At 37.7% G+C, this 27,439-nt stretch overlaps 2 protein-coding genes across 14 annotated transcripts in view; one reads left to right on the top strand and one right to left on the bottom strand.

Annotated features, from left to right (window-relative positions):
• The window catches only part of DNM1 (dynamin 1), a 1,092,771-nt gene extending 1,092,339 nt beyond the window's left edge, over positions 1-432 (bottom strand). For 9 of the 11 annotated variants that reach the window (XM_044058871.1, XM_044058872.1, XM_044058868.1 and 6 more), the window contains exon 1: positions 101-431. In XM_044058871.1, coding sequence (XP_043914806.1) covers positions 101-261 — 161 coding nt within the window. In that variant the 5' untranslated portion in view covers positions 262-431. Of the gene's footprint in view, positions 1-100 lie in introns of all 11 variants that reach the window. The other 2 variants (XM_044058867.1, XM_044058862.1) reach the window with 1 other exon arrangement.
• The window catches only part of CIZ1 (CDKN1A interacting zinc finger protein 1), a 2,016,138-nt gene that overhangs the window by 848,822 nt on the left and 1,139,877 nt on the right, over positions 1-27,439 (top strand). The window contains exon 1 of one of the 3 annotated variants that reach the window (XM_044058879.1): positions 537-602. The exons of the other annotated variants lie outside the window; for them this stretch is intronic. The gene's annotated coding sequence lies outside the window, so the exon portion shown is untranslated. Of the gene's footprint in view, positions 1-536; positions 603-27,439 lie in introns of those variants that run through there. 3 annotated transcript variants of the gene reach the window in all.

Genomic DNA, 27,439 nt, shown 5'->3' with positions numbered 1-27,439 from the left:
TTCGCAGAAAAATGGAATTATAGCAAGCCGTGTAAACAAATTCGAAGACACAACGCCGCTGTCACTGACAATTACATGCAGAGGGGAGAAAAGGACTTACCTTCCAACGAAATTTTCTAGGACAGAGCTTTTCCCAGCGCTCTGCCCTCCCACCACTGCGATCTGAGGCAGGTCCAGCTCAGCATTCAGTCCTATGGCTGAAAATGCATCCTGCATCTTATTCACAAGCGGGATCAGCTCTTCCATCCCTCTGTTCCCCATCTTGAGAGATTTGTCTAATTACAATTACCCTGCGATGAAAAACACGCTAAGTGCAATGCAGACAGATGCACCTTTTCCTATATCATCGGCTAATTCGTGAAAGGTGGAGAGAGGGATTCCATTGACCGCTATTTTCCAGAACCGCAGACTGCACCGCTCACCTCCGCTGAGCTGGATGGCTTAGGGCTTTCTCGCCTACAAAATCCCGACTTTATGCTGTTAATTGCGAGACCTCGTACTGTCCGATAGGGGCGCTGGTTCCTTAAAAAAAATACCGCAACCATTGTTTTATTAAAGTGCTTGACGGGATTTGAAGTTCGTTACTAAAATGGCAAGGCCAGGTAAAAACAATTATTCAAATTAAATCATAGTTGATGAATCTGTGCAGTGTTACACTATCATTTTGACACAGTTCAAACTATGTTGGGAAAAATACTCCTTTCTCTATTTTTGAAAGCTGAGGTATGACCCCCCCCCCCCCATAGCTTTCAACCAGCCAAAGATAAACCTCAACAGAATCAGTGACATATCTAGAAATAATCAGGAAAAATCAGGGACAGTTTAAAATTGTAGTACTGTTAACTTGAGACGTTGACAGAATAAGAGAATGTGAATTAATATAATTTCTTAAGTAAAATAAATCCATAATTCTAATTGTCTAATTATTATCATTATTTATTAAGTGGAATTTATCACCTTTTCTACAAAAATCACCAGTTTTAGGAGGGATTAAGGGGGGCAGAGCAAAATTTGAGTCAAAATCAGGGACAGTTGCGAGGTATGACCCAGTTGTGTACTGACTGCACCATTTAGGTATAACCACTAGGCATATGTAAATCATAAATATGGGTTATGCTTATTTATGGGACCATAACAATACTACGGCTGGGTGTGGGTAATGCTGGATTTACCCACGGTTGGTGTGGTTTCAAACAAAGCCAACTGTGGGTAAATTAGCATTACCCACACCCAACCATAGGTTATTGCTATTATACAATGAGATTATTTAAGAAAAAAATTACTTTTCTTAAATAATGTCCTTGTATAGTGGCACCATGCTGCTCTTCCACATTTGTCCCCAGTATCCTGGGGCTTTCTTGATGTACTGAGAATGTGTATAGGACTTATGTTCCCACACTTATGCAGTACATCAGTGCTGTGTAAAGGAAGCAATGGAGAAAGGAAGATCTCTGTTGCTTTTTTTGTTTGTTTTTAATTAAAAAAATGAAATCAGGAGACTTCAAACATATGGGAAAGACAGGACAGAAAAATATAAGGATAATCAGGTACATTTCTCTAGTTTTGCATAACGTACCTGATTATCTTTGTATTTTTCTGTGTCTTGTCTGTCTCATTCTTTTGAAGTCTCCAGTCTTTGTAATTTTTTTTAATTAAAAGAAAAGTAGAATTTCTGTAGCATATTTTAAAAGGAGAAAGTCCAGGCAACCAGACTTTTATCCATTGGCATATGCACAATTTACAACGGGCGTGTTGATTGGGCTGACCAATCATTGTACTCATTTTTGAATGTTAATGGCCAGTCATTGTGTAATAGCTGATGAATCACATCCACTGTACTTAGAAGCTGTCATATTGTTACATTAATGCATTCACACACGGTAAAACACAGCCCAAGCTTTATTGTTGTTTTTAGTCAAAAAAAGAAAACTTTGTAATGCTGTATTACAGTCTTCTCACTTTTGGAAAATTTGGCTAGTGCAGTGTTGCCCAGCATTTTGTTAATATAATTCATCTATCAATACCTTAGGCAATTAGCTCACTACAAACACACCTGGCTTCTTCCTCAGAGCAGGTCTGGCAGCACAAGGGCAGACTTCACACATCCCTTGCATTCTAAACCTAACTCTGGTGTATAGGAAGGATATTTGGACTACTAGTATGGGCCTCACTTCCATAAAGTATAGGACCTCCAAACTGCATGTTTCTGGACAGCATGCCTTTTGGATATTGAAAATTAGCAAACTTAAGGAAAAATTCAACCAACCTGGCAATTTTGAATCAATAAATACATGTTTGCAAGATTAAAAATAAAAGTATACATATTTTTTTCTTTCTTTTTTCAATTCTACCATATCTCTTTCCTCCACAAAATAAATAATGAAGTGCATGCCATATTGTACCTGGTATATATCTTGTTAGAGCTTGTGACCAATTCACCCAACCAGTTCATTCCAGTTTCTGAAGGTGGAGTAACCATCACATTTCTTAACAATACCACATCATTCTACCATAGCACTAATACACAGGAAGAAACATACAGAAATATATTACATTAGCCATACATTCTTTTTCAACTCAATCACAAAAACAAAGAAATCTCACTTTATCTCCCATATCCACTTTAAATCCTCTGTGAAGTAATTCCCTTTCCTCTTTCCCTTCCCCAACAAATATTAGCACAGCCACATAAAATAAGAGATATCTATAGAAAACCTACTTCATATATCTCTTGGGTTGATGTGTCTCTCTCTCCAGCACATACTATATGAAATTACTGTTATGCTTTAGCTGCACCAAACACTGACTGTCTCCATCCCCTGCCTTCTAAATCCATCAGTTTTTCTTTAACCATTCCCCAGTCCTCACATACACCCCCACATCATCCAGCAATGAGCCCTCTCCATATTTTAATGCAAATGCCAAACACCTTTCCATGATTTCAATATTTGCCGCGTTAACTCCCCTGTCATTAATTGCAACTCATGTCTCTCATCCCACTGACATTGTCAAGTTCCATAACCTGTTTCAAAGTAACCAGGCAGTCAAGAATCTGGTATATCTATCTTAAAAAATCAGCATACACTATCCTTGCCTGCTACCATACCTCCTGTAGAATAGTGTGTTTGTGTTGTACCTTTAAGAAACATTTCAAGGACAGCACGTGCATATAAATAGCAAGCACATGCTAGCTTCAGTGCCATTGTGAGAGTGCAGCCAGACAGTGAGCATGTGTGAGTGTAATAGCTAGTCTGTTTATAAATTTATCTAAGTTAAAGTTGTTAAGCCTCAATCCTGATGTGTTTGAACCTAATAAAGCTGCTTGAACAGAACCCATGAATGTTTGTCTGTTTTATCCTGACCAGACGAGCGACATGGTGCCAAAACCAGGATTCCAGACACTGCTATTCAGAGCTACAAGGTACAGAGTTAACAATGAAGGTAAACTAACTGAAGTGAGTATAAAAAAGGGCCAGAAATGAACCAAAGGTAATGAAAACTTGCAGAAACTATTTATTAAAAAAGATAAAACAGAGCATTACAAGGGCACAGAACACATTATTAAGCAAGCGAGAGGCATAAAAAAAGTTTGTTAATTAAACAAAATGTTTAAAATTAAGATATTTGATAAAACAATTATCAGAGAAGCACATAAGGGGTTTGGAATTAACTCGGAATTGCAAAACGAGCATGTGTAAAGTAAAAGGAGCATGTTTAGAGTAAAATAAGCACAAGAAAAGTATAATGGGCATGAAAAAAGATTAAATGAGCAAAACTAATATAATAAAGGGCAAAAAGGACACATTAAGCATAAATAAAGCAAGGAGACTGAATTTTTTTGGCAAAGTACTGCATTTTGGCATAAACTACTATTTTGCATTAATTGAAGCTATTTAGGGAATAACTAGAGTTATTCAAAGTATCTCAAAGTGTATAAGAGTGCTTACAGTGTGTGCTTATTACTCTGCATTTATTCCAAAGTGTTTATTTGTGTGCAAAATGCAACTATTTCATAAAGTCCAGTCAAAATACAGCCATTTCAAAATGTTTCTTGTGTTGGGTGTGTCCGTTTGCAGAGTGCCACTATTACAGAGTGTTTCTTGCACTGTAAAGAGTTATTTAGCAAAGTACAGCCATTTTGGGAAAGTTTCAGTGTGCTGCGTACTGTTTATTCGCAAAGTACAATCACTTCGAAATGTTTTTTATTCTGAACTTTTTCTGCCCAGTTTATACACACAGTGCAGTTATTTTGAAATGTTTCTTACACTGATAAGAGGTGATTTCTTTTAGTACATTGATTTCAAGAGTAAGAGAATGTGAATTAATATAATTTCTTAAGTAAAATAAATCCATAATTCTAATTGTCTAATTATTATCATTATTTATTAAGTGGAATTTATCACCTTTTCTACAAAAATCACCAGTTTTAGGAGGGATTAAGGGGGGCAGAGCAAATTTGAGTCAAAATCAGGACAGTTAAGTAGGTATGACCCAGTTGTGTACTGACTGCACCATTTAGGTATAACCACTAGGCATATGTAAATCATAAATATGGGTTATGCTTATTTATGGGACCATAACAATACTACGGCTGGGTGTGGGTAATGCTGATTTACCCACGGTTGGTGTGGTTTCAAACAAAGCCAACTGTGGGTAAATTAGCATTACCCACACCCAACCATAGGTTATTGCTATTATATTAATGAGATTATTTAAGAAAAAAATTACTTTTCTTAAATAATGTCCTTGTATAATGGCACCATGTTGCTCTTCCACATTTGTCCCCAGTATTCTGGGGCTTTCTTGATGTACTGAGAATGTGTATAGGACTTATGTTCCCACACTTATGCAGTACATCAGTGCTGTAAAGGAAGCAATGGAGAAAGGAAGATCTCTGTTGCTTTTTGTTTGTTTTAATTAAAAAATGAAATCAGGAGACTTCAAACATATGGGAAAGACAGGACAGAAAATATAAGGATAATCAGGTACATTTCTCTAGTTTTGCATAACGCACCTGATTATCTTTGTATTTTTCTGTGTCTTGTCTGTCTCATTCTTTGAAGTCTCCAGTCTTTGTAATTTTTTTTAATTAAAAGAAAAGTAGAATTTCTGTAGCATATTTTAAAAGGAGAAAGTCCAGGCAACCAGACTTTTATCCATTGGCATATGCACAATTTACAACGGGCGTGTTGATTGGGCTGACCAATCATTGTACTCATTTTGAATGTTAATGGCCAGTCATTGTGTAATAGCTGATGAATCACATCCACTGTACTTAGAAGCTGTCATATTGTTACATTAATGCATTCACACACGGTAAAACACAGCCCAAGCTTTATTGTTGTTTTTAGTCAAAAAAAGAAAACTTTGTAATGCTGTATTACAGTCTTCTCACTTTTGGAAAATTTGGCTAGTGCAGTGTTGCCCAGCATTTTGTTAATATAATTCATCTATCAATACCTTAGGCAATTAGCTCACTACAAACGCACCTGGCTTCTTCCTCAGAGCAGGTCTGGCAGCACAAGGGCAGACTTCACACATCCCTTGCATTCTAAACCTAACTCTGGTGTATAGGAAGGATATTTGGACTACTAGTATGGGCCTCACTTCCATAAAGTATAGGACCTCCAAACTGCATGTTTCTGGACAGCATGCCTTTTGGATATTGAAAATTAGCAAACTTAAGGAAAAATTCAACCAACCTGGCAATTTTGAATCAATAAATACATGTTTGCAAGATTAAAAATAAAAGTATACATATTTTTTTCTTTCTTTTTTCAATTCTACCATATCTCTTTCCTCCACAAAATAAATAATGAAGTGCATGCCATATTGTACCTGGTATATATCTTGTTAGAGCTTGTGACCAATTCACCCAACCAGTTCATTCCAGTTTCTGAAGGTGGAGTAACCATCACATTTCTTAACAATACCACATCATTCTACCATAGCACTAATACACAGGAAGAAACATACAGAAATATATTACATTAGCCATACATTCTTTTTCAACTCAATCACAAAAACAAAGAAATCTCACTTTATCTCCCATATCCACTTTAAATCCTCTGTGAAGTAATTCCCTTTCCTCTTTCCCTTCCCCAACAAATATTAGCACAGCCACATAAAATAAGAGATATCTATAGAAAACCTACTTCATATATCTCTTGGGTTGATGTGTCTCTCTCTCCAGCACATACTATATGAAATTACTGTTATGCTTTAGCTGCACCAAACACTGACTGTCTCCATCCCCTGCCTTCTAAATCCATCAGTTTTTCTTTAACCATTCCCCAGTCCTCACATACACCCCCACATCATCCAGCAATGAGCCCTCTCCATATTTTAATGCAAATGCCAAACACCTTTCCATGATTTCAATATTTGCCGCGTTAACTCCCCTGTCATTAATTGCAACTCATGTCTCTCATCCCACTGACATTGTCAAGTTCCATAACCTGTTTCAAAGTAACCAGGCAGTCAAGAATCTGGTATATCTATCTTAAAAAATCAGCATACACTATCCTTGCCTGCTACCATACCTCCTGTAGAATAGTGTGTGTGTGTTGTACCTTTAAGAAGCATTTCAAGGACAGCATGTGCATATAAATAGCAAGCACATGCTAGCTTCAGTGCCATTTTGAGAGTGCAGCCAGACAGTGAGCATGTGTGAGTGTAATAGGTAGTTGTTTATAAATTTATCTAAGTTAAAGTTATTAAGCCTCAATCCTGATGTGTTTGAACCTAATAAAGCTGCTTGAACAGAACCCATGAATGTTTGTCTGTTTTATCCTGACCAGACGAGCGACATGGTGCCAAAACCAGGATTCCAGACACTGCTATTCAGAGCTACAAGGTACAGAGTTAACAATGAAGGTAAACTAACTGAAGTGAGTATAAAAAAGGGCCAGAAATGAACCAAAGGTAATGAAAACTTGCAGAAACTATTTATTAAAAAAGATAAAACAGAGCATTACAAGGGCACAGAACACATTATTAAGCAAGCGAGAGGCATAAAAAAAGTTTGTTAATTAAACAAAATGTTTAAAATTAAGATATTTGATAAAACAATTATCAGAGAAGCACATAAGGGGTTTGGAATTAACTCAGAATTGCAAAACGAGCATGTGTAAAGTAAAAGGAGCATGTTTAGAGTAAAATAAGCACAAGAAAAGTATAATGGGCATGAAAAAAGATTAAATGAGCAAAACTAATATAATAAAGGGCAAAAAGGACACATTAAGCATAAATAAAGCAAGGAGACTGAATTTTTTGGCAAAGTACTGCATTTTGGCATACACTACTATTTTGCATTAATTGAAGCTATTTAGGGAATAACTAGAGTTATTCAAAGTATCTCAAAGTGTAAAAGAGTGCTTACAGTGTGTGCTTATTACTCTGCATTTATTCCAAAGTGTTTATTTGTGTGCAAAATGCAACTATTTCATAAAGTCCAGTCAAAATACAGCCATTTCAAAATGTTTCTTGTGTTGGGTGTGTCCGTTTGCAGAGTGCCACTATTACAGAGTGTTTCTTGCACTGTAAAGAGTTATTTAGCAAAGTACAGCCATTTTGGGAAAGTTTCAGTGTGCTGTGTACTGTTTATTCGCAAAGTACAATCACTTCGAAATGTTTTTTATTCTGAACTTTTTCTGCCCAGTTTATACACACAGTGCAGTTATTTTGAAATGTTTCTTACACTGATAAGAGGTGATTTCTTTTAGTACATTGATTTCAAGAGTATTCTTGTGTCCAAGAGAATTATTTCCCAAAGTGCAGTTATTCAGATGCTTGTTGTGCTATTGGGCATAGTTACAAATACTGGCATAAATTTCTGGCATATGTATAAGTGTGCATGTTCATGTAGTTACCAGTGGACTTGGGTTGCATTGTGTTTTACTGTAATTTGTTGGCGTGGCAGATGGATTTCAAAAACTATCACCACTTGTATTTGATCAGAATATTGCCGAGAATTAGAGACTGTTTGAGCAAGAGTACGATATTTTTATCCAAGCAGCTTATTCTGACAAAGATGCATGAAAGAGGGCATTCATTTTGCTAAATTTAGCTGGGTCAGAGGCCATTGAAAGAGAGTGTTCATTTGTGTATGCACCAACAGTAGATGAAGGAGAAGGGCAAAACTATCAAATTGTTGCACAGGCTAAATCAAGGGAAGACCCCGAGTGTTTAGAGCTCAGATTTAGGGACATGTGTAACCCCCAGACAAATGTTAAATTAAAGAGGCATTTGTTTTACAGAAGAGATCAAAAATCAGGAGAAACTTTTGCAGTTTATATTACTGACCTGAGAAACAAAGCTAAAACTTGTAGGTCTGGTGACTTAAAAGATGAGTTATGCTTAGCATTTGGACAGCAATGCCACAAGTGTAAAATAGAGAAAAATGCTTAGCATTTGGTCAGCAATGCCAAAAGTGTCAAATAAAATAAATAAATAAATAAAAATGAGTTGATAAAGGGCAGGCTTGTGTGTGGTATTAGTAGTGCTGCAGTGAGAAAGATTTTGCTTCATGACAGTGATTTAATGCTGAGCAAAGCTATTGAGATTTGTCAGATCCATGAAGTTACAGAAAGTCACACAAGTATGCTTGTAAGTGATAAGAGCATGGTTTCAACAGGCTCCAGAGCAAATGTAGACAGCATGCAACACATGGCTAGTAGAAGCAGGCCTAAGCACATGACAGCTGTAACTCCTGCAAGTGTGTCAGGTAAAACCCATAGTTTTCCAGCAAGTTCTAAGACTAGTTCAGTGAAAAGAACATGTTCAGTGCAGTACAAGGGTGAATCAGCAAAACCCAGTATTGTTAACTGTCGCAATTGTGGTGCCAGTCATGAGTCTAAAAGAGAAAAATGCTTAGTATTTGGTCAGCAATGCCACAAGTGTAAAAAATGAAACCATTTTCAAAAGTTTTGCAAATCAAGTAAACCTCACACAGTTATAAAAAAGGATCACTTAAAAAAGCAAGTTGATCATATAGAGAGCTAAAGCTCTACTTTCTACATAGATGGTGTATCAGTAATTAGTGAAAAGGTTGATGCAGTAAATTTGTTGGCAAAGAATGAAGTGTTTTGTACTGTCCAAATCAATGGTAAATCCACCGATCTCAAAGTAGACCCTGGTTCAAAGTGTAATGTTATGTCAGCAGACACATTTGCTAAGATGAGAGCTGGTGAGCAACTTAATGTGGCCAGTTGTGTGGAACTTGTTCCTTATGGAGGTGAAGAAATTCAAACCAAAGGCTCAGTAGTGCTTTCATGTTATTTGGCTAGGAACTGCTACAGCTTACTATGCTATGTAGTCCAAAGACCTATGCAATCGTTATTGGGTCTCAGAGGCAGCTTGAGAATGAATCTGCTTTCTTTAACCAAAGAAGTCCATCATGTAAGCACATATCCCAGTTCCAGATTCAGTGATACTATTTTATCAGAGTATGCTGTTGTTTTCGATGACAAGCTAGGCAAACTTCCTGTTGTGTATTCTATGAAGTTAGACCCAGAGGTCAGTCCAGTGGTCAGACCAGCAAGAAAAGTTCCAATAGCTATGCAGGATAAAGTCAAAGCTCAGTTGGATAAAATGGTGCAGCAAGGTGTAATTTGTCCAGTTATGGAACCAACTGAATGGGTGTCATCTATGGTAGCAGCCCACAAAAAAGGCTCAGATAAAATCAGAATATACATTGACCCAAGAGACTTGAACACTGCATTAAAAAGACCACGTCATCCTATGCATAGAGTCAAAAGAGTCGCAGCTCTAATACCGAATGGCACTGTTTTTTCTGTCTTGGAAGCAAAAAGTTCATTTTGGCACGTGATGCTTGATTGCAAATCTTCACTACTGATTACTTTCAGTACCCCATTTGGAAGATATAGATTCCTCAGGATGCCATTTGGAATAAATTCTGCAAGTGAAGTCTTTCAGTGTGCAGTGAAGCAAATATTTTTGGGTTATCCTTGTGCCATAATAGTACATGATTTATTTGTTGGAGGCAGTGGTGAAGCAGAGCATGACAGAAACCTTAAGAAAGTTCTAGACAGAGCACTTGAAGTGAACTTGAAGCTCAATCCTCTGAAGTGCAAATTCAGACTACCAGAAGTTACATATGTAGGTCATTTATTTAATAGCACTGGTTGCGACCAGACCCATCCAAGCAAGCAGCCGTTCTTGAAATGCCAGCACCGGATAATCTTCAAGCTATGCAATGTTTTCCTGGTATGGTCAACTATTAAGGCAAGTTTATACCAGACTTTAGTGAGTTGACAGCACCTTTGAGAGAGCTGATGTGCAAAAGTGTTACATGGTCCTGGTTGGAACAGCACCAGAGAGAATTTGAAGACCTTAAGCAGAAAATTGCCACCCCATCTACATTAAGATACTATGATGTCAATAAACCAGTAACACTTTCCTGTGATGCTTCAAAATTTGGTCTTGGTTCAGTTATTCTTCAAGAAGGCAGACCAGTAGCCTATGCATCCAGAACTCTTACCCAAACTGAAAAACAATATACTCAAATTGAGAAGGAACTTTTGGCAATAGAATTTGCATGTTCAAAGTTTCATGATTACATTTATGGTTGAGATATTCAGATTGAAACTGATCACCAACCTCTAGTCACTATTCTAAAGAAGCCTATGCATTCAGCTCCAGCAAGATTACAAAGAATGATGCTCAAATTGCAAACGTACAACTTCAAAATGGCCTATGCAAAAGGCAGACTTTTTTATCTCACTGATACCTTATCCAGATCACCCAGAAATACAATGGAACAGCTTAATGCAGAGAATTTTGACTTTGATGTCATGGAAGTGCACAGTTTTTCTACCATGAGACTTAATGAGCTGAGAGATCATACAAAGACTGATCCAATTTTGGAAAAGCTCAACCACTACATGAATGTTGTTGCAAACGTACAACTTCAAAATGGTCTATACAAAAGGCAGACTTTTTTATCTGACTGATACCTTATCCAGATCACCCAGAAATACAATGGAACAGCTTAATGCAGAGAATTTTGACTTTGATGTCATGGAAGTGCACAATTTTTCTACCATGAGACTTAATGAGCTGAGAGATCATACAAAGACTGATCCAATTTTGGAAAAGCTCAACCACTACATGAATGTTGGATGGCCGTCAAAGCAATCTAGTGTACCACCTGAAGTTCAAACTTATTTTTCTTTCAGAGGTGAGATGTTGATGGAAGATGGCATTATTTTCAAAGGTCCTAAAATTGTTGTTCCTACTTCCTTGCAATGTGAATATATCCAGATTTTGCATCACAGTCATCCAGTATCAAATCTACCAAAAGAAGGACAAGAAGACTAGTATTTTGGCCTTCTCTAGCAAAATGCTAAAGTACTATCTTCTTGTTCAGCATGCAATAGCACTAAACAGCATTTACAAAAATAACCACTTCAGCTAAGTCAAGTTCCTGAACTACCTTGATCAACTGTAGCCACTGATATATTTGAGTGGAACAATCAGTATTACTTAGTGTTGGTAGACTCTTATTCGAACTAGTTCGAGATCAATTCACTACCTAACTTAACTTCCACTGCTGTTATCATCAAGGTGAAACGTAATTTCTCAGTCCATGGTAGTCCACACAAAGTTGTTTCTGACAATGGTACCCAGTTTACCAGTCAGTTGTTTCAGAAATTTGCAAAAGAATAGGACTTCGTACATGTTACTAGTAGTCCAAAGGGTCTATATTATATGAATGAATGTTCATAATATTGAATGCTCTAAAGAGTGAAAATGCTGGACTTCTAACTCGTTATTGTGGGGGGGACTGTGCCACCCACACCTCCAGCTAAATATATATACCAACTCCGAGATCGCACTACAGTGAGGAAAGCGCAAATATTCTGACCTTCACTGTACTGTGATCCCACAAGAAGCACTTTGAGGTCTGGCATTTTCGTTCTTTAGGGCATTCAAAATTATGAACTTTGTTCATATAATATAGACCCTAGTCCAGAATACACACAGTCAAATGGACTAGCTGAATGTGCAGTACAGAGTGCAAAGCAATTACTAGCGAAGTCAAAGTGTGATAATACCGATGTCTTTTTGAACTTAATCTCAGAAACATACCTTGTGACTATATACTTGGCTCGCCTGCTCAGATACTTCTATCTAGGCAAACCAGAACAGCATTGCCAAACAGTTCCAGTTTCTTGAAGCCTGAAGCTAAAAACAACAGAACAATCAATACATACTCTGGAGCCTTCAGTAGGAAACCAGTACAAAAGCTCATTTGGAGTTACACAGCAAGGGAAGGAGCTAGAAACAGTGGCAAGTCTGCGCAGTCAGTGTCGTGGAGTGATATGTCAGTGAGTTCCCATATGAAGCAGGATGTAGCTGCAGAGAATATGTGACAGGAAGATAATCTGGAAGTTTCTGTAGAATGCCTGCAGAAACAGAGAAAAATAATGTGCCCTCAATTTAGAAGAAAATGATTTAAGGGAAGAGTTGCTTGTTTTAATTGAGATGGATAGACATATTAAGATCAGTGAAAGAAATAGATTACAGATAGTCAATAAGATCGAAAATGTTAGAAGTCTGATAAAACAAATGAACACAGTAATCAAGACTATTAACAGAAATTCATGTGATATAACAGAAGTAAATAGGATATACTACTGTGCAGCTAAATTAATAACAGATAAAGTCTAACCACAAAAATACAGGGCAATAAGGGGAAGGAAGTGATGAAATCAAATGCCATCATGGAAGTATCGAATAGAGAAAACTATAACGCAATTAAGACAAGAAGTGTCACTGTTAGAAGAGTATAGTAGAGGGAACAGATCAGCAAAAATACTTAGAAAGATAGACATGTTAAAAGCAGCATGCAGTATTAGAACAGACCAGGAATTATCATACACTATTGCAAATAATAAACTAAAGATATGAACGCATGCATAAAAACTTAGAAGATATGCAGATAAATTTAAAAGAAAAGTACAATGTAAGCAATTCATTGATGACCCAAAACTTTTCTAGGGAATTGTGAAATGAAGCAAAAGGAAATGAAACACCACCAAAAAAGAAGACATCGACAGATTTTGGAGAAATATCTGTGAAGACCCTGTGAAACATAACAAAGATGCTGAATGGATAGAAGAGGCAAAAGAAACAGTAAAAAGTTCAAATGTGCAGGATATGAAATGGGAATGTAGTAACAACCAGAGAAATTGAAACAAAATTAAGAAAAGCTCCTATTTAGAACCCCCCAGGCCCAGATGCAGTAACTTACTTCTGGCTAAAGGTATTAACATCGTTATACAAAGATTTAGCCCTGAGTAAAAATTACCTATATGCACATCCCGAAGAGACACCAACCTGGTTAACAACGGAAAGGTTAATATTGGCAGCCCAGGATAGTGGACTGCATACACATTGGTTTACAAACTCCATTGAATATGTAGGAGAAACAGACAAATGCATGTTCTGTAAAACAGAACTGGAAACTGTGGAACATCTTGTTGTTGGGTGTGATACACTAATTGCAGAGATCCTATATACTGAAAGGCATAATAATGTGTCAAGACTATTTCATTTGGGGATTGTGCAAATATTACAATTTTGAAGTAGTTAAGAATCATTGGAAACATGATCCGCAAAGCATTATAGAGAATGATGACGTTTTTAGCACACGGGATCACCCATTACCAACAGTTAAAAAAATAGATGCAAGAAAACCAGATGTAGTAGTCCATGAAAATAAGATAAAGGTATCATCGATCACTGAAATTTCTACACCCATTGATTACAGTGTCTCACATACAGAGGGACACAAAGTCATAAAATATCAGGATTTGTAGGCAGAAATGAGGGCAATGTGAAAGAAGCATACCCAGACAGTTCCAATAGTAGTAGGAGCAATGAGTCTAATAAAAAAGAATTTACAGTTGTATTTAGATGTGCTACAGATGCATGTAATGCCATATGGATTGCAGAAGGAGTCTAGTCTGGGCAGATTGTGGGTGCTGCAAAGAGCATTTTTGACTAACATCAAAGACTGAAAGAATACTAATTTCATGAACTTTAGTCATACTTTAACTTCAGAATGGGTTCCTCCCATCATGGTATTAGAAACCCAAAAGACTTGGAAAAATCCAGGATTGAACCATATACTCTACCTTCTAGCTTCAAAATTCTCCATCTGTAGTGTTTCCCCTAAATGCTTCTGTACTCTCACTATAACCATAGTCACACATTCATACCCCCATTGCTCTCCCTTACCCTTTTTATCCACATAAATTCCACTTGCTGTTTATCTCATCTTGACCCATTACAAACTACAGCACAATAACAGCTAGATTATGCATCCCAAATTCATCATCTCCAGTTCCTTAGCAGTCTTCCTTCTTTCAACCTATCCTCATTATTTCTACCCATGCACCCTTTCCAGATAGGCCTATCACGTGCTTTCTGAATGTACCCAGCTATCCATTGTTGCCAACGTATTTGCACATGCCTAGTTAAGTACATCACATGAAATAGAATAAATGTACAAAACTAAATCTATCTCCCCCTCAGAGACCTAGCATTCCTCACCAACAAGACCGACATCTGTCCCAACTTTTTTTCTTTCTCTAATGTCCTGCACATTTCATATATCATCAATCCAACATACTTCTGCAATCCTGACACCATTGGTAGACCTAAATCTTCCCATCCCCAGTCTCATAACCAGTGATTTCTCAGGATGAAAAGCTTGTCCTGCTTCCCTACCCAATCTGTAAAAACTCATAATACCTTCAGCAACTCTTCATCTGCACATTCAAGTATGAGCATACAGTCATCTGCAAACAGATAGATTTCATACTTAATTGATTCAACCATTTGCATCTTTTCTTAAAGCCATTCTAACTCTTTGTACTAAGAATTCCATGACAGAAATAAAAAGACATGGGAATAAAGGACATCACTGATGTGTTCCCCTTAGCCATTCTGCCACTTCAGTTAAATCACCATTAATTTATAATCTCACCCATGAACACTTATAAAAACTAAGACATCCCATCCACCTATCCACCACTACTAACTGTTCTAAAATTCTTAAACAAAAAATCCTAAGATATACTATCAAAAGCTTTTTGTATATCCATAAGTACTATTGCTGCCTTACTTGCTCCTTCTTATTTGCCCAATCTACAAAATTTATCAATGTCCTCCAGTGATCTGTCGATGCTGAACCTTTCACAAAACCTGCTGCTGTCTAACAAATAACTTAGGCAACAGTATCTCCAACCTGGATATTAATGCCCCTGGTAATAACTTTGCATCTACGTATACAAAGATATTGGTCTGTAAATCTTCACATCTCTCCTATTCTCTTTTTGGGTTTTATACTAATATTATAATTGCTTCTTCCATTAAAAATCATAACAATGTCTGTCTCACCTCAAATCCTGTTGTCTTACAAATGTTTATAGGAAAGCCAACATCTCCCCACCCCCACTTTCCCTACTTTCAAATATTTTATAGATTCAGTCACTTTCCTATAATTTTGTTTACATTCTACCTATCTTTTATAGTCAAAGTTTTGTCCCAGAAATCATGCAAAACCCACTGTTCCCGACTAATCACATTTTATAAATCAACATTGTAATGTCTAAATTATCTCTAATCTCCTCATTCACATCTCTGTCTCTACTTCCTCATCTTCTATGGAATTATTAATCTACATTCCTTTCCTTTGCTCCTTTATTGCCCACATCAGTAACTTAATTGTCTCCCACTTAACCCATCACCTTCTCCACCTCCCAGATAACTCTGGTCCAGAATTAATATTCTCTTTCCTTCTCCTCCCTCCCAAAATCATTCTCGGCTCCTAAATTCCCCTCCAATAATTTTTCCACTCACTTTATTCTTAATTCCTTATCTCTTTGAATTTTATCCTGCATCTCCATAAACAAACATTTCCAAACAGCTTTAATACTGTCAAATTTTCCCACTACTACTTTCATCTCTTCTACTTTATTCTCTACTATAACTTGCCTTAACAAATCCTGCATTCATCATATGTCCCTCCTTTCTGCAGCAGGCTGGATTCCACCTCCAAGTTCTACTGTCTTCCTCTTTCTCAGCTGGCCTAATTTTTCTCAATGTATGATTTCATATACTTAACTCCAAGCAAATAACACATAATGCCTCAACTAGAGTCCCCCTATCAACCAGTAATCTATCCAGCTTACTAACCTGTTGCTGAGCATGCATAGTAAATGTATATCCCTGCTTCCTCATCCCATACACAATCCATTTATAGTCCAAAACAAACCCTTCCGTACCCTTTTCGTAACTCTCCCAGGAGTCTCTTATGGAACCTGACTTCACCATGTAATACATTCCTTTTCACATCAATTATCACATTAAAATTCCCTCATACAATAATTCTGTCCATTTTCCTCAGTTCATGCCATGACAACCTGATGATCAACATTACTTGGTGCACAAAATGAAGTCAGAACTATTCCTCCTCCTCCTTCCCTTTTATGTTGTCTAACCAACTCATCACATTCTGGCTTTTCATTCTGCTTTTCTCCTTGCCCCTTACTGAAATGCCTGCCTCTGCCTTCCTCCCTTCTTTCTCATAGCTCAGCCCTGACCTTCTGACCTTACATAACCCACCTTCCCAAATTGTGAAGTTTCCTTCCCTCTTACCTTTAACTCTTGAGTAAATGCCATCTCTATCTCTTTCCTAGCTTACTGTGCCAACACCATCTCTCTCAGTAGAATTATTTACCCCATATTCACCACGGTCCCCCTTACATCCTCCTGCCACACATCTGGGGCTAGGGCTCAAGATCCCTTGAGCCAGGTAACCTGCCCATCCAAGGCTCACGTTCTTAGCAGCCCTGGATGTCATTCGCACATTCCCATCTAAGACATGATAGTTGTAGTGAACTTGCAGCCCTATGTCCCACCATGTTTCTCTTCATCTTCATTTTTTCCTAAGATTTCAGTAGCTCTATTCGCTCTTATGTCACCCTTTTTCCTCACACAGAACTAAACTAACCACTCTAACCCCATATTCATATGCATCATCCTAGGTTTGTTCACTCTTAGCTTTTCTTTCCAGGGCAGCTCCAGGAAAGCATAATGTCTAAACAGACTTTGAACCGATCCAGCATCCCTGGTCTTGTTACTAACCTTCTCATTTACTCTAAATCATACTAATCAATATATCCCTAAATCCCTAAATACTAGTTTCAAAAAGGATAGATGCCTCAAAAAACTGTCAGTGTTATCAGCTATTTAGACAGATGTCTTCATCCTGTACACGTTTAACTTTATATCCAAAATGGCAATAGTGACCTCTCTACAGCTTTATGAGGACAAAAAAAAAACAGAGAAAAATAAAGGTAGAAGCCTCATAAACTTCACATTTCTCAATAATTTTCTTGACTTTCAATACAATTTCACTTAGCTGTATTAATAAACCAATAATCAGAACATAAGTTTGAATGTACATACTTCTGGAGCTGTCTACATCTCAGTCTCACTTCATACACACATCTACCCCTTTGGTGTAACAGTTACTTGTCATAACTACAACTTCCAATGAGTCCTGCAGTTTTACTTCTTTCTCTGCAATTACTATGCTCAGTCTACCTCGTCAACGGTTGTTGTTTTGTTGTCAGCATAGGTACCTCATGACGTCACTACAAAACCAGAAGATTGACACACAAACATACACACACACACACACACACACACACACACACACACACACACACACACACACATATATACACACAGCTGTTGATATAAAATGGCAAAAAGAAAGAAAGGAAAAAATACCAAAAATAAGCATAGCAACTCATTCCCTGCAATGAAGCTGTGAAAGTTTGTGTTCTTCACTTCCAATGGATGAATCTTGAGCTTTTTGACAAAATAAAGTTATGTCTTACATTTCAAACAAATGTTCATATCTCTGGAACCATAAAGGATGCTAAAGAAGTGTAAATGGCAAACTGTTTATAACAAACCCCTCTTTCTACTGGTAGCATTCATAACATTTTAGGCCTTAATCTAGATGTTAAAATTCACAATGAACAAAGTAAATACTAATTTTGTTGTATTTGTAAACAACTTAACATCTCAGTAACGATCCAAACTGCACACATACTGTCAGATGCATTTTGTTTATCCCTGTGTGAGCTTTCATATGAGGCTAAGCACTTCTGTCGCTTGGCTGTTTAAGTATTTAGAGAAATATAAAAAACATTACAATATACATAAAGATGCTTTAAATTGAAATCTTTCAATAGTTTGTATGTGGCATGGCTTTGAAATTAGTAATGTAAATATGAACCAATAATATTAGATGCCTAAAGGTGGTAGTAGGATGTAAATGGAGAAGCACCTGAGGGAGTTATTAGGTTGTAATGAGTTCATGCTCCCAACTCCCCAGCTCTCATCCATCCTTTTTTACCTTCATCTACTCATATGTCTTCCTCTGCCATGCTCTGCCCATCACAACCAACAGCTCACTCGGTTTTCCATCAGTCCACAGTCCTGCATTGCCCGTGCTCCTCTGCTGCTACCACTGATTCATTCTAAGCCTTTTCATTTAATAGCCCCTTTCTGCTTCCTCATCCATCTCCTCTTCTTCACTGTCTACATCTCCCACTCAGGTATCCTCAGGGACCTGTCTTTAACAGATAATAATTCTCTAATGATTCTTCCTTCCTCCTCAATAGGTTCTGGTATCCTTCTGCTTCCCTTATCCCCCTCCCCCATTTTATGACCCCAGCCTTCTCTTTTCCTGACAGATTGGGGTCCTCCTCAGTGTTCCTGCTAGGGTGTGTTCTTCATTCCATATCACCACCCCATAGCTCCATCCACCTCACAATGCTTTGCTCTGAGGATTCCACTCTTAAACTCTATTTTACTCTCTAAGGTAACAATGTTGCTGCTATTTGCGGGTCCTTCCATATTCCACTGTAACCACCACTGCCATGGTCCCTTTAAAATATCATGATAAACATGCACAGCTTCCCCTGGATCCTTAGCTCATAGGACCCTGTCTCCCCAAATCATCTTCAGTGTAGCTGGATGGGTCTACTACATTTGATCGACACTCATTTGGTCGAAAGTTCATTTGATCGAAAACCAGTATTCAAGGCAATTAACATGGATTTGTCCCCCTCCCCAATATCATGTGACCCTGGAGTTGTTATATTTAGTTAGGGTGGGTGTGGGGGGCATAGCACCTCACACTTTTAAAATGTGTACTTTTTGTGTTATTTTCTTCTCTTAAACAAAAATAGGTGGGGGGCTTCGTCTCCCACACCCCCCCTAACTATATATATATATCAACTCTAGGGTCGCACAACATTGGGGAGGGGGAAAAATCCCAGTTTTATGCCTTGAATACTGGTTTTCGATTAAATGAACTTTTGACCAAATAAGTGTCGATCAAATGGTCTGTCGATCAAATGTAGTAGACCCAGCTGGATATACAAGATATATCACTGCCCCCATCTTCCTGATGAACCAACTGGCAAGAATTCATCTTTTCCTCTTTTTATAAAACTGTGGTACATAATCTTTCACAATTTTAATGTTACAGCCTACAATATGCACCCCCCACCTCAACAGCATTGTTCTAACCAAGCAATCCATAATCCTAAAACTATGGCATTTAACTAACAAATGCCGGGGTGGTCTTCATTTGCAGGAATTCTTCTAACCTTGCGGACTCTATTTGCTTGTCTATCCAGTCTAAGACTTCAGTTATCTAATATACCGAGCTCTTGACAAGCTGTACTGAATCCTTCCCTTCCACTCCTTCCCTTAAACTAATAATTATTTTATCTTCACATCAAGAGTGGCACTCTAAGTCTGCCTGCTTCTCCAAAAACTGCTTTACACAAAGCGTAAATTATATATTTTTTTCTTCTTCTTGTCACTTAATTTTTCTTCCAGCCTCCACATTTTTGACTTAACAGACTATTGCTTTTGTTTTACTCTGGCTTTACATAACGTTTACTCCCTCCATCCAAAGTACCAACATTTTGGCAGCCAGACCTTCAACATGTAGAAGTATCTGATCAGCTTTCTTTTCAATTCTTGTTAATTTACAAGATTAGTTATGACATGAAATAGCTGCAAGTACCCTCACCAATGTATTACCAGTCTGGTGAATGACAATCAAACCTCTATAAGCGATACACCATTAGTGGCTCATGTGACCCCCTTGAGTAACAGTAATATCTGAAACACCTCACTTGATTCTGACAAACATCACTCCAGTAGGGCTAGATCACCCTTTTATTTCACAGAAAGTAAAGAGCACCTTGAACATCTACACACTGTCTTACTGCACATCTGTTCAGTGATCACATTAAATCAAGAGATGTTATCAGGAGAAAAAAAAAACACAATCCTTAGAAGCTCTATCCCTTTAAGGGAACTAGCACTCCTGAAAGTGTGTGCATCTCTTGGATTCATATTCAGTACAATAAAAATAAAGAACTTAAACAGCACAGTGAGAACATGTTTATTCTCAGGTGACTGAATCTGTTTGTGCCACTATTAGCACATGATTCGTAACTACTACCTCCCGCTGTAACACAAGGTAATGCAACCAAAGCATTAATGATGTGTACAGTACATGTGCAGATAGATTTAGCCACCCAAATATAAACAACTATTTCCAGTGGCAGTCAAATACTTTATATTTTTATTACAATTTTTAGAAGTGTAACATTAGTGACTGTTGCATTCAACACATAAACTAACTAAACTGAGTAAGCACTGCTGAACACAACAATATTCCTTTAAGCTAGATGATGTTAGTTCCAACATGTGCACATTAAGTTTCATCTTTTTGAGGTTACTAACCTCCCTGGCTCCATTAAACATTTGAGAGAGCTGTAACAGGTATAGTGAAAGACCTAGATGCCGAAGTCAACATCAGTAGTGATGTTTTTGTCCAGGATGATACACAGCAGGACAATGACTTATATCTACATAGGATAATGGCTAGACTGAGGTAAAAAGTCTTAATACAAAAGTAAGGAAAATGCCATATCTCAGTGACTTCTCTTAAGTATATGACCTATGATTTGCTTTGGAAGAGCTTTAACATGATACTGTTAACATGGAAGCAGTAAATATGCAAAAGCCTTATAAATAATCTCTTATGCATTTCCTGGGTATGATGCAGTAACTTTACAAATTCATCCCTAATTTGTCAGATGTACCAGTCAGTAAGCAACATATTTCTGTTTAATGGGACAAGAGAAAGAAATGCAAATCCTTAAACAGCTGGTCACTGCAGCACCTACACTCAAAAATGTTTACGTGACACACCCTACAACTCTGCTCTTAAATTCTAGTCAATAAGTTTATAGTACTGTTATTTTAGGTATGTAGACCAATAAACAGCATTAAATCATGCTGAAACATGTCACGCTCAAATCAGTGAGATGTAAACCATAGTCTTTAGTTGTCAGCAAATATCATGAATATATATATATATAGTAAAAGAGGTGGAGTATTAGAATTAGATCATAAGTGACTCCAGAGCATATTTTAAATCCTTGCATATTGCATAAAGCACCTACAAGACTATAGCTAGAATGCTACTAGCTCTGCAAAGCATGATCTGCAAGATCACTGCAAACTTGGCTGCTTAATATTTATAGTTGATACACTGATTAGGGCATTTATACATTACTGTAAGGAAGATTTGTTGAACAGAGGTTTGGAGTAAGCAAATTGTTTTCCAAGTGCCAGTGGCTGCTGAGAAGCTAAAAGACCTTAACATATGTATACAGCATGACTGAACTACAGATGTTAATAATTTTGATCACTGGTGCAGTAGTCTTAGCTGTATGGGTCATATCCTCCGAAGCATATAACAGCCATTCAGCTTCCAAAATTTCAGGGCACCTTCTCACCTAAGCTGTCAGGCAGCTCAAGCTGAGATGACTAAAAGACATGTTTGGGCACAAAGCCCTTCAGAGCTTTACCACTGCTGAAGAGTACACTCATCTCAGGCTTTCAAGGATTGATGGTCAGCTTGTGCTGTTCCTTTGTTGGGCAGATAAGTTCCCTTTGGGGAAAACACTTTCAATTTAATGGTTTTGTTCATTATGGATACTTTCCATTTAAGGAAAATATATTTTAAAGCTAGGAGTTTGTGTTTTAATGGACTGTCATGAGACTGGGCTGTACTTTTAAACGGGAGCGTTCTTTTTTCCTGTCACTTTAAAAGTTGTTTGAAGTAACTGAAAAGCATTTTTTCTGTGGAGAATTTCTGTTTATTTTACTTACTGGGGCTTGCAAACAGTTTTAAAGTGTCTTTTACTGTTTGTTTATGAAAAAAAGTTTTTTTTTTGTTCTTTGTTTTTACTGGCATTTGCTGCTTGTTTTCCCCAAGAGTCACCATTTTTGGCTTGACCATGGAACAGTCTGTCGGTCCCATGGTCAGTCCTTCTTCCAGCCATGAAAAGAAAAAGTTAGGCAAACAGCTTCTGCCATCACATTAGGCTAGTAGTTCCAGCCGACAAATGACTCTGCTTTAGCCATTAATTATACCTCAGAACACTCATCTTTTACCCTGGAACACCTATAGCCACATCATCTGCAGCTGTTGGAGTATGCTCCGTGGGCAAGGTAGAACCACTCTTGTCGGTTGGGGCTGGGAGAGGGAACAGGGAAGGCTTCCCTGTTTTGAGATAATTGTGTGCCCAACCCTGGGAAGCTGCTGCTGTTATTAATAAAACTGTTGGTTCCATTTCTCCTGTTAAAAGGAAACAAAAAAACTAAACGTGTATCTACTCCTCCTCATATTTCTTTAGAAAGGAATAGTTTACTGGGTCTGGCTCAGGGTTTAATTTGTGCTTTTGATCCTTTTTGTAAAGTAGTTTCTGGTAAAAGAAAGGGGGATACCTCAAGATTCTGAATCTGGACAGGATAATGAAGGGACATACAGGGTTTTCTCCTCAGATTTCTGATTCAGACTCAGAGAAGATATCAGTTTCTGACTCTTCTGTAGGGGGGGGGGGTTCTCTTTCTCTGAGATGATTTCTGGAATGTGCCAGTGCTATCAGTGGGAGAACACAGAGTATTCTCGGCCTCTAAGAGAATACTATGAGCTGTTACAGAAGCAATTTCCAGAACCTGCGCCAGTTCCTACAGTTCTGTCAGCTTTGGAGGATGTGTGCGTTACTGCTTGCAGTTTTCCTGACTGTCATCCAGCTGCCACTAAAAGGAGGATAGGATGTATAAATTTTATTGACAAATAAGGGAAAAAGTGTATGCTTCTGCAACTTTGATTTTCAGAATTTTGAATTGTCAGACTCATTATGTTGAGGTTTGCACTGACTAATTGTAAAAGTACGAGCAATGTTTTCTCTGCAGTTCCTTCTTGTGAGAAAAATCTGTTTTAAATGATTTATTTTCTTCTATTCTTCAAGTCAGTTCTCATTGTATACAGTGTGTATGACCCTGTTGATAATTCTTCAAGGGCCATGGCCACTGTTGTTGTTTTGAAGAAGTTTGCTGCATTCTCAGAACCTCCTAGATGATGGTAAAAATTAGATTTAAAAATTTCCTTTGAACAGAGATTTAGTTTTTGGTCTATTGATTGCTGAGGTGATCAAAAAGTGTGACGTGTGACAAAAGGGGTAAGCTGATTCAGGGAATCTCTAAGATCTTCAGCCCTCCTTTTTCATATTTTGCAAGCGGTTCTCTAACTACTCATCACTACTCATCCAGTTTTGATAAGAAACAAAATAAACAGTCTCAACAAAATGTAGGTAAACAGACATTTAAGAAGCAATGGCAAGGGTGATTTGAAGAAGAATTCTGGAAACTTCTAAAACCAATGACAGTCCAATAAGTCAGAATGACAATTTAAGAGACCCCCAGGCAGAACCTTTTTCTTCCAGAAGGCCTGAATCTGCACTTACCTCTTTAGCAAAAGAAAATATCAGACAAGTAGGTTCTGAGGATCATTGAACAATGTTATAGATGGAAAAGGGTAATTCTTCATCCTCCATTCCAGACTTTTTTGTTTCCACCTGTCCATCACATGCTGTCCCAGTGACTAATAGAACCACTTCCCCCTTCCCAGGTGGGAAAGGGGTTTTATTCATGGATGTTTATCGTGGCAAATAAAGAAAATGATTAGAGACCAGTTCTGGATCTTTCTTTCTTTCCTAAACCTGTTTGTGATAGTGTCCAAATTCAAGATGTTTATCTTCACATACCTATTCATCCATTTTTTTTTTAGTCTGGATCACATTATCAGTTCTCTGCCTTACTCTTTGAACTATCTACTGCACCGAGAGTGTTCACAAAGTGTCTACCTCCAGTTATAACCCATTACAGGCTACAGGGTATCCAGATTTTTCCATATTTAGGTGACTAGCTTGTTTTTACAGAGTTTTTTTCAAAGTGTCAGGAATCCCTCTCTTGGGTGAAAGATCTCTTACACAAGCTGGGATTACAAGACAACATTCAAAAGTCTTTCTTGACTCCTTCTCACAGGATTGTATTTCTGGGATGTCAGCTAGATACAATAGTTCAAAGAACTTTTCTTCCACAGGACAAAATAGATCTAGATCTATTTCTAGGGTTTCCACTCAGATGTCAGTCACTGCGAAGGAATACTTCAAAATTTTGGATCTTGTGGCTTCTGTGATTCTCATGGTACCCTTGGTAAGACTCTCGATGAGAAAGACACAATAGTATCTGAAGTCTCTTTGGCCCCAACACCATCATCCCTTGTCTTTTTAGATCGCAGTTCTGGAATTTGTTAGAAGATAAATCACTTGGTGGAGACAACAGATATCCCTAAGTCCAAGTCTACCCTTCTCCCTCCTTGTTCCAAAGCAGTCAGCCACCACAGACTCCTCAAACTTTGCTTGGGGAGTAGTGTTAGCAGGTATAAAATTGCAAGGTTGTGAGACACCAGGGACAGACACAAGTATATAAATATAAGAGATACTTGCCCTGATCAAAGGCACTCAACTCTCTGATTAATCTTCCGTCCCCAAGACCTCTTCAAGCTGTTACAGACAATGCCACAATCATGTGGTAAATCAACAAGCAAGGGGAACCAGGTCAGACCCCCTCCATAGACTAGCCAAGTTAGCTTGGGATGCAGCTTCACAGCACAATCTCCCTCTACAGCCATCCTACATGCCATAAAAATAAAATTGTGTGGCAGACAAGCTGAGAAGGAGAAGGCCACACCCTTGTGAAGAGAAACTAGATCGGGGGTCTTCCAAGATTTGATCTATCTGTGGGGGACTTCCTCAGGTAGATCTCTTTGTATCCTCTCTGAACAATCAGGTGTTTTGATAGTGCTCCAGGACTCTATGCAAGAAGGCCTGGAAGAGAGATTGTACAAGAATATTCTTGTATGCTTTTTAACACTTTCCACTGATTCAGGGTACTTCTGAAGATTCAGAAGGAATCCCCCAAAATCATTCTGGTCACTCCCTTCTGGCTCAGGCAATTGTGGTTTTTCCTTCTTTTGGAAATGGCCAGGAGCAATTGCCACAAGCTTACTCACAGACTGGATCTACTCACACAAGAACAGGGATGTTTAATACACCCCAAATACCAGTCAACTTTAGCTGACTGCCTGGATGATAGGGTCTTAATTCCTTTTTGGCACCTATTTAATGAGGTGTGTGTTTTTATATTTGTATATGGTCTAAAGAAGCCACGGACAGTGGTGAAAGCACTTACCAAATAATTAAAGTTCTTGGTTTATTTTATGTGGTCTGGAGCTATACTTCGTACAACTGCTACCATATTTTTCTTTGCTGCTATTTTTGCTTGTTTGGTGGAACAGTTTACGTTTACCAGCTGGTTGTTTGCCTGTTTCAAATTAAAAAGGTTTGCTAGTTGGTGCCAACAACATAACTAGCACCCATTCAGGGTAGTTGCTCCCTGGTTTTACAATATTTGTGTGAGTTACTATCCCTTGGCCTTTCTTATTCCTCTATCAAGGTTTATTTATCCGCCATGTAAGTATGTCTGCACATGGATCCTCCTTTCAATGTGTTCTCATGTCAAAATGTATTTGAAAGGAGTTTTGCATAACAGGCCTCCAAGAAAACCTGTTATAGTTAGTCAAGACATTCTCATTTTCCACAGGGACAGGATTTCTTTGAGAACTATATTTTAAGCGAAACTATCCCTCATCCTAATTTTCCTTCCTGAACAACAAAATGAAGAAGTGGATGCCCACAGACAACTCAGGTACTAGTTTGACATATCTAAATCATTCAAATCTTTGGATCAATTGCTTATTTCTTGTGAAGGTAAGAAGAAGGGACAACCTGTGTCCAAACTGACTATTTCCAAATGGTTGTCTAAGGCTATTACCTTTTGTTAAAATTAGTGCAACATAACTATTCCAGGAAAGGTCAATGCCTACTCTACCAGGGCCATAGTTTCATTTATGGATTTTTAAAAATAGTTGGATTCAAGAAGTGTTCTAGAAGCTGCAACTTGGTCCTCTGTAAAAACTTTTACAAATCACTGTAAGCTTGATTCCTTGTCTGGATCGGGATTTGCAAGGAAAATTCTCCAGGAGTGCCTGTCTCTTCTCCTTCCACCTCCCAAATGTAGTAAGCTAGGGTAATCTACCCATAGAACTAAGGCTGCTGCAGCAGTGATCATTACACATACATACATACATACATACATACATACCTGCATACAAATATTTCAAGCACAGGCATTAATGCCCTTCCAGCCTGCCAATATATCAAAACAGTTGTTCCCATAATGTGTCCAGGCTATTCTTAAAAATATCTAAACTACTGCTTGGTTAATGTAATTTGGCAATTTATTCCATGTGCCTGCTGCTCTCTAAGAGAACCAGTTAGTACACTTTTCATTCCTATAGAATCTTCTACATAAGTTGTCTGATGATTCTCTACTACTTTTTGATTACCCCAAACATTCCCAGAGGTACTTGTCTTTAAATGCCCATTACACCTGAATAAGGTCTCTTCTTAAATATCTATATGAGATACTATACAAGTTCAGATATTTTAGTCTTCCATGATAACTTAAATGTTTACATCCATGGATGCCCTTGGTATATTTCCGCTGTACTCTTTCCAATTTACTCATGCTTGTTTTCTTATAAGGTTTCCATATTGTTATTCCATACTCAAGTCTGGGTCTAATTTAATTAAAACAATGGCTTCTTCATTTCTGATTTCCTAGATTTTAAATGTCTTTGTATACAACTTATAGTTCTATAACTATCATTAACCAATTGGTTGATATGATTAGAAAAACTCAAAGCTGGATCTACCCATATACCCAGGTCCTTAAATGAAGTTTCAATCAGTATGTGCTGTATTAAATATTCACTTTTCAATTTATGTCTCACAAATCTCATATGCTTTCATTTTTATGTATTTAT

The sequence above is a fragment of the Protopterus annectens genome, chromosome 16.part0 (genome assembly GCF_019279795.1).
Source record: "Protopterus annectens isolate FY-2018-M chromosome 16.part0, PAN1.0, whole genome shotgun sequence".
Lineage (NCBI taxonomy): Eukaryota > Metazoa > Chordata > Ceratodontiformes > Protopteridae > Protopterus > Protopterus annectens.
The sequence above is the reverse complement of the archived record's forward strand: the minus strand, read 5'-3'. Positions and strand labels throughout refer to the sequence as shown.